Source organism: Trachypithecus francoisi, unplaced genomic scaffold, assembly GCF_009764315.1.
Source record: "Trachypithecus francoisi isolate TF-2019V2 unplaced genomic scaffold, Tfra_2.0 Lachesis_group17, whole genome shotgun sequence".
Classification (NCBI taxonomy): domain Eukaryota; kingdom Metazoa; phylum Chordata; class Mammalia; order Primates; family Cercopithecidae; genus Trachypithecus; species Trachypithecus francoisi.
This window is the reverse complement of record NW_022681462.1, coordinates 81,162,844-81,170,944: the sequence shown is the minus strand read 5'-3', so window position 1 is coordinate 81,170,944 and position 8,101 is coordinate 81,162,844. Positions and strand designations below refer to the sequence as shown.

At 51.2% G+C, this 8,101-nt stretch overlaps 1 protein-coding gene across 1 annotated transcript; it reads left to right on the top strand.

The window, feature by feature from the left end:
* The first annotated feature begins 2,320 nt into the window (after positions 1 to 2,320).
* TCF23 (transcription factor 23) lies at positions 2,321 to 7,509 on the top strand. The gene is made up of 3 exons (XM_033176270.1): positions 2,321 to 3,002; positions 3,769 to 4,011; positions 6,648 to 7,509. The coding sequence occupies exons 1-3, from the start codon at positions 2,781 to 2,783 to the stop codon at positions 6,825 to 6,827; spliced, it is 645 nt and encodes a 214-aa protein (XP_033032161.1). The 5' UTR covers positions 2,321 to 2,780; the 3' UTR covers positions 6,828 to 7,509.
* The last annotated feature ends 592 nt before the right edge of the window (positions 7,510 to 8,101 follow it).

Genomic DNA, 8,101 nt, shown 5'->3' with positions numbered 1-8,101 from the left:
TTCAGTAACACATATTACATTAGTTATCTACAGCTGCTTCCAAATTACCCCCAAACTTAAACAACAATAAACATGCATTATCTTCTATGGCTTCTATAAATCAGGAATTCTACGGGCGAGAGCAGTTTAGCTGGGTGTTCTTGGCTCGGGGTCTCTCATGGGTTGCACTCAAACTGACAGCCGGGGCTGCAGTCATCTGGAGGCCAAACTGGAGCTGGAGGATCCATTTCCGAGGTGGCTCACTCCCATGGTTGGCAAGTTGTGGTGGCTGTCAGTGAGAGGCCTCAGTTTCTCACTATATGGGCCTCTCCACGGGGCTGCTTGGATATCGTCACGACAGCAGCTGGCTTCCCCCAGAGTGAGCGACCCAAGAGGGAGCAAAGGGGTAGCTGCACTGCTGTTATGTTATGTTATGTTATTTATTTTGTTTTATTTTATTTTATTTTATGAGACAGTCTCACTTTGTTGCCCCGGCTGAAGTGCAGTGCCACGATCTTAGCCTACTGCAACCTCTACTTCCTGGATTCAAGCGATTCCTGCCTCAACCTCCCGAGTATCTGGGAGTACACGCATGCATCACCATGCCCGGATAATTTTTGGGTTTTGTTGTTATTGTTGTTGTTTGTTTGTTTTTTGAGATGGAGTTTCGCTCTTCTGCCCAGTCTGGAGTGAAGTGGCGTGATCGTGGTTCACTGCAATCTCCACCCCCTGGTTCAAGCAATTCTTCTGCCTCAGCATCCTGAGTAACTGGGATTATAGGCACCTGCCACCACACCTGGCTAATTTTTGTATTTTTAGTAGAGACAGGGTTTCGCCATGTTGGCCAGGCTAGTTTTGAACTTCTGACCTCAGGTGATCCACCTGCCTCGGCCTCCCAAAGTGCTGGAATTATGGGCGTGAGCCACCGCACCAGGCCTGATGCACATCTTTTCCATCTCCTTTTTCATATGTTCACATAAGCACAAAAAACTTTACATTTCTATTTTTTATTTTTTGGTGTATTTTTTTAACGCAGCTGGGATCTTACTGTATATATTGATCTACAACTAGCTTTTTTCACAACTATATGTTTTGAAGAGTTTTTCATGTCATTTAACAAAGGTCTGTCATTATTTTTATTACTGTACATTATTTCATAGTATGGAGATGCCAAAATTTATTTAATGACTTCCCTACTGATGGACATGCAGGTTGTTTCTACTGATCTTTCTTTTTTCTCTCCTCTTCTCTTCTCTTCTCTTCTCTTTTCTTTCTGTGTCTTGCTCTGTCACCCAGGCTGGAGTGTGGTCACGCGATCTCGGCTCACTGCAACCTTCGCCTCTCCGGTTCAAGCAATTCTCTGGCCTCAGCTTCCCAAGTAGCTGGGACTACAGGCGCACGCCACCACACCCAGCTAATTTTTTGTATTTTTAGTAAAGACGGGGTTTCACCAAGTTGGCCAGGATGGTCTCCATCTCTTGACCTCATGATCTGCCTGCCTCCGTTTCCCAAAGTGCTGGGATTATAGGCGTGAGCCACTGCGCCTGGCCTCTTTTTCCCTTTCTCTGTGATGAGCTGCATATCTTTCTCACTGTACATCCACCTTTTTACTTTCTCTTTACTTATTTGATCTCCCCTGGGGTTCAAGAATGGGGGACAAGGGACATGCAGACTGGATTCTGCTATAGGCAGAGGTCCTTGGAAGACAGAAGGGGCTGCTGTGGCAGATTCACGATTCCTTCAGCCCGCCTTCTCCTACCTAGCTCTTGGAGGATGTGATGCAACTCAGGAATGCCATGGTCCTTGCCTTCAGAGACCTCATGTCTAGCACAGGGACAGACATGTGAGTAACCCATGGGAGGCAGGCTAGCATCAGGTGAGGGGTAGCCTTCCAAGTCCAACTGACGGTTTGGGTTTTCATCCCACCCCACCACTTAACAGATGTTTGAAATTGGGCAAGTTACTTCACCTCCCAATATCTCAGTTCCCACACATCTAAACAGAGTCTCTTTTTTTATTAAAAGGTTGCTCTGATAAATAAATAAGATGCTTAGCACAGTGCCTGGCACACAGTAATCTATGAACATTGAACTGTTGGGAAACTAGCCAGGCTGTGGTCCTACCAATCACACAGGGACCCATGGGCTCTGGGCCTGCGGGATTTGAAGAAATCTTCATGAATGAAAGGCAGAGACCTGAAGGATGGGCAGTACCTCCTGGTAGAGCTGGAGGAAGGTGTTCTGGGGCATGGAAAGGTAAATGTAAATGCACAGTAGAAATCGGAGGCATATTTGGGGCATGGCAAATCGCACCCTGTGGCTGGAATGTCACGTTCATTGGCGAGGGAGGAAAGGCCTTTCAGGGATATATGCAGGCAGCCTTCTGGCACAGAGGAAGGAGGTTCAAGTCTTCTCCAGGGACCTGAGCTCCAAAGCTGAAGTCACAGGTCCACCATAGGACCACTGTTGAGGTTAGGCATGGCCGGAAAGGAGCTCCCTTCCCCACTATCCTCCTGCCTTCTTCAGCATGGGCCTCCTCCCAAGGCTTGGCCACTCCCAGCATCCAGCACCCCCACCTCTCAGCCGGGTTGGGAGGCAGGCGGAGGCTTTTCGCGGGGGCTGTGCCTGGTGGGCGGTTTTCCCAGAGCAGGGAGCACACAGGACTGAGTTGGCGCCTGCTTCCTCGGATGTAGACATTACTGGCTGGATGACCAGCCTAAGCCAGCTAGCTTGAGTCCAGGGCCTCCTCAGGCACTGTGTTTCTCCTCTGTGGGCTGTAGCCCCATAACCCAGTGGGGTGGCATGTCACAGAGGAAGGCCAGAGGGCCACCAGCCATGCCAGGGGTGGGCCACAGCCAGACTCAGGCCAAAGCACGGTTGCTGCCAGGCGCTGACAGGAAGAGGAGCCGCCTCAGCAGGACAAGGCAGGACCAGTGGGAAGAAAGAAGCTGGAGCAATCAGAGATGGAGCAGAGCTACCCCTGGCCCTCGAGGGACCAGGGCTGGGGACCTGGCTCTTGGCAGGGTAAGGAAATCCTGGACCTGCAGAGGGGTCCAAGGGAGGAGGGGATTGGAGAGTGGGGAGATGTCACCTCCGATGGCAGAGCCTCACTCAGTATTACCATTCCTGCCCAAGAGAGGGGACACTGGCCCCTTAGACTCCAAGGCATCATGCTTTGGGTGGATGGGATAGATCAGAGCTGGTCTTAACCAGAGCGCAGCTCTCTGAGCTGCACTCACTCACTTCTCTTGAGGAAACTGAGGCCAGGAAGAGGGACGTGAATTTCCCAAGGTCACTGAGCAGCAGCCAGTGGTAGGACTGGGACTTCAGCCTTGTGCTTTGACCCCTGGTTCTGTGTCTTTCCTCTTTCCCACAGCAGCCTCGTCGTCTCAGGACCTGGCTAGGTCAAGGGTCAGCCCTCTCAAACAGGGTGTATCTCTGAATTGCCCCTGGCCCCAGTGCACCTTGATAAGCAGGATTCAGATTGGGCGTAGGATAGGACAAAGGCTCTGAGGAGGCATGAGTGGAGTAGCAGAGAGAACACAGGACTCTGGGTTCTGAGCCAAGCTCTGCCATCCTGCAGCCATCTGACCCCTGCCCAGGCCTTCCCTCAACTTTCTCAGCTGTGAAACAGGGCAGGGCTGAAGATGACAAAGGAGGACAGAGGCCCTCTGGCGCCTGCTGTTAGACACCCTCCTACTCTGGCGGGAGACCTTGCGCTCAAATGCTCTCAGAAGTCAGGGCAGTTGGGAGTCCAAGTCACGCACACTCACTGGGGCCCTTTGTGCAGAGCAAGGCCTGTCCTGAGAACGCTGCGCGGGAGCGGAGCCGGGTCAGGACGCTGCGCCAGGCCTTCTTGGCCTTGCAGGCTGCTCTGCCTGCTGTGCCACCCGACACCAAGCTCTCCAAGTTGGACGTGCTGGTGCTCGCCGCCAGCTACATAGCTCACCTCACCCGCACGCTCGGCCACGAGTTGCCTGGCCCCGCCTGGCCACCCTTCCTGCGTGGACTCCGCTACTTGCACCCTCTCAAGGTAGGTCACAAGCCCTGGGACTTGAGAGGCGGATCTTAATGCCCAGGGCCTTGGAGAAAGGGATTGGAATGAGGGGGACTTTGGACTTGGGCTCCCTGCCTTGCGCAGAACTGACATTGGGGCCAATTTCTCCTGCTGTCTCAGAGAGAGAGGAGCCAAGGCTGGCCCTTGGGGCTGCGCTGACCCTGGGTTTCTCATAGGGTGGTGGCTGGAAATAACTTCATGGGAATGTACCTCCTTGAAGAGGAGGGAAAGACTCTGGGGTTCTTAGAGTCATGGGGAAAAAAAGAGCAGGTTCCAAGTCTGGGTCCTAGGAAAGGAAATTGTACCAAGGAGAGTCCTAGATCCCCATGCAGCTTCACCCCATTGTGCCTGCCTTGGTGCTTTCTGGGCTTCTGTTACAGGAGAGATCTGCCCTCCAGGAGAACAATGGTCTGAGGGACCATCATTCTAGAAGCAACCAAGCTGGGGGAGTTAGCAGGGAGCAGTACAGGGAAGGTGTGCACTACTTGCCAGACTGCAACCTAGCTTTTCTCAACCTCAGTTTTATTTTTTTTATTATTATTTTTTTCTGAGACGGAGTCTCGCTCTGTCGCCCAGGCTGGAGTGCAGTGGCCGGATCTTAGCTCACTGCAAACTCCGCCTCCCAGGTTTACGCCATTCTCCTGCCTCAGCCTCCGAAGTAGCTGGGACTACAGGCGCCCGCCACCTCACCCGGCTAGTTTTTTGCATTTTTTTAGTAGAGACGGGGTTTCACTGGGTTAGCTGGGATGATCTTGATCTCCTGACCTTGTGATCCGTCCGTCTCTGCCTCCCAAAGTGCTGGGATTACAGGCTTGAGCCAACGCGCCCGGCCAACCTCAGTTTTATTACACGTAGAATAGAAGCTAACATGAGCCTTACTTCTCTTCCAAGGTACAAAATGGAAAGTCTAATGAACATTAATCATCTTTGCAATAACAGCTAACAGTTGAGTGCTAAAGATAGGCCAGGAGCTGGGTTAAGTACGTTAGTGTATTTTTGTCTTTTAATCCATGCAAAAACCAAATGAGGATTACTTTACAGATGAGGAAACTGAAGCTTAGGGAGGTTATGAGGCTGAACGCTGTTTGAACCCAGGGGTGTCTGACTTCAGACCCCATGCTCATAGCCACTAAACAGACTCCAGGGACAGCGCCATAAGGAGGTGAAGAGTGCACTGTGTTAAAAAGGAAGGGTCATCTTTGCCCTCTGAGGATAACATTGCAGTGGTATCAACTTATTTATTTATTTATTTACTATTATTTTTTTGAGACAGAGTTTCACTCTGTTGCTAAGGCTGGAGTGCAGTGGTGCAATCGCCGCTCACTGCAACCTCCACCTCCTGGTTCAAGTGATTCTCCTGCCTCAGCCTCCTGAGTAGCTGGGATTACAGGCGTGCACCACCACACCCGGCTAATTTTTGTATTTTCAGTAGAGACAGCATTTCACCATGTTTCCCAGGTTGGTCTCAAACTCCCGACCTCAGGTGATCCACCCACTTCGGCCTCCCAAAGTGCTGGGATTACAGGTGTGAGCCACCGCACCTGGCTATTTATTTATTTATTTATTTACTTATTTTTGGGACAGGGTCTCACTGTCACCCATGCTAGAGTGTAGTAGTGCAATCATAGCTTACTGTAACCTCAAACTCCTGGGCTCAAGGAATCCTCCCACCTCAGCTTCCCCAGTGGCTGGGACTACAAGTGCATGCCACCACACCTGGCCTTCTTTTTTTTTTTTTTTTTTTGTGGAGACGGTGTCTCACTTTGTTCCACAGGCTGATCTCAAACTCTAAGCTCAAGTGATCCTCTCACCTCTCAACTTTATTTTTATGATACTTTCCACCATCTCTTTCCCCTAAATGTCATAGTTCTGAAATGTCTTGAAACTTGATTTTTTTCTTCAATGCAAATAATAGCTAAAATGTGCGAATTTGAGACTAAGTGGGGGAACTCTGAAATGTCAGTGATGGTGCAGGGTCCTAGCGTGGTATAGTAGTTTCCTTAGCTATAAAATAGTGACCAAGGCAAGGCCCTTGATTGTAGTAAGTGATCAACAGCTAAGCTGAAGGATGAACCAAGGAGGGCCCAGTTAGGTCCAGCACTCCAGCACATCCACAGGGTGGAGCAGTTGGCCAGGAAGCAGCTCCCTCAGCCCCCAGGTGGAGAGGTTATGAAGAGGAGGGCGACCTCAGGGCAGTCAACCTGGTGTATTCTGGGACTGCTCATGCTTCTGCTGGAAAGATGGGCAATGCTTGGAGGGCCCGGCTTGGAGTTTTTCCTGGCTCTGCTGCTCTGCTCATTGCCCAGCCTCTGGCTGTTGCCAGCTCTGCCCAGGCCACCTGATCTTCTGTCCACCTCCCTCCCAACAGAGGGCTGCTATTTTTGGGGCCCTCTCCCTCCTCAGATGGCTCCTCCTGTGTCTCTCATCCAGGCTCTGGGTGATCAGGAAAATGTGTGGGGCTGTACATGAAGATGACCCTGATCAGAGTAGTAATGGCTGGGGAAGGTATCAGGGAGGGATGCTGGAGAAGGCTGGGTTTTGGGTGTCAAGGATCCTGGACTATGACGGGCTGCAGGAGCAGCATTTCTCACTTCCCAATCTGTGTCTTGCAGAAGTGGCCGATGCGATCTCGTCTCTATGCTGGAGGCCTGGGGTACTCTGATCTTGACTCCACCACAGCAAGCACCCCCAGCCAAAGAACAAGAGACGTAGAGGTGGGATCCCAAGTCCCTGGAGAGGCAGATGCTCTCTTTTCTGCCACGCCACTCTCACCAGTGCTTGGCAACAAATAATTATCACACTTGCCTTTTCTCCTAGACTGTGATTCATGCTTAGGGACCTGGATTTTCTACCAGCCCCCACCTGTCTTCACTCTGATTCTCAGCCATCACACTTGATTCAGACTCAGCTCCCAAGTTCCAGCATGCAGACCAAGAGAAGCAGTAGCACTTCTGTGACGGACAGTACCCAGAGGGGCATAGGATGGAGAGTCTCCTCCTTGGTCCCCAAGTGGGGACTTCCCTATGGCTCTTCAGTGACAGCTACTGGGAAGTGGGAGAGAAAGAGGTATAATTGGGCTCAAAGTTGAGCTGGGGAATCACCCTAACTTTCTTCCTCTAAGGTTTCTACAAACCCTCTGCAGATAGCGAAGACAGGTGCAGAGGGAGGGGCCTGGGATAGCACTAGCCCCAGGTGCTGATGGGAAAGCCAGGTGACCAGATAGGCTCTTGGTAGCTGCAAGTGTAAATAGATCTGGGCTGGGTCACACAGCCAGAAGAAAACTGAAGAAGGGAATGTGCTTTCTAACTGCATCGTGAGATGCTTACCTGATGTTAGAGAGATAGTGAGGAATTCAGGATTCCTGCCTCTGTAGTGTGGGCCTCTCCAGAAGCTGCCCCTCACCACTACATTTTCTCTCTCTCTTGGCTCCTGCACTCTTCCACTCTTTTCTTTTCTTCTTCTTTTCATGTAGAGATGGGGTCTTGATATGTTGCCCAGGCTGTTCTTGAACCCCTGGCCTCAAGTAATCCTCCCACCTCAGCCTCCTAAAGTGCTGGGATTGCAGGCATCATCTCTGGCCCTAAAAGAATAACTTGAGGGCCGGGCGCGGTGGCTCAAGCCTGTAATCCCAGCACTTTGGGAGGCCGAGACGGGCGGATCACGAGGTCAGGAGATCGAGACTATCCTGGCTAACACGGTGAAACCCCGTCTCTACTAAAAAATACAAAAAACTAGCCGGGCGAGGTGGCGGGCACCTGTAGTCCCAGCTCCTCGGGAGGCTGAGGCAGGAGAATGGCATAAACCCGGGAGGCGGTGCTTGCAGTGAGCTGAGAACCGGCCATTGCACTCCAGCCCGGGCGACAGAGCGAGACTCCGTCTCAAAAAAAAAAAAAAAAAAAAAAAAAGAGAACTAATCATAGAATCTACACACACTGAAAATAATTTTCCAGATCAGATATAGCCTCAAACCTGGCACCTGAAGTCCAGACAGGGAACAAATTACCTTTCGGTTAAATTTCAGCCCTTCAGCGTGAGAGGGAATGGGCATGACCAACTAGAGTCCCAA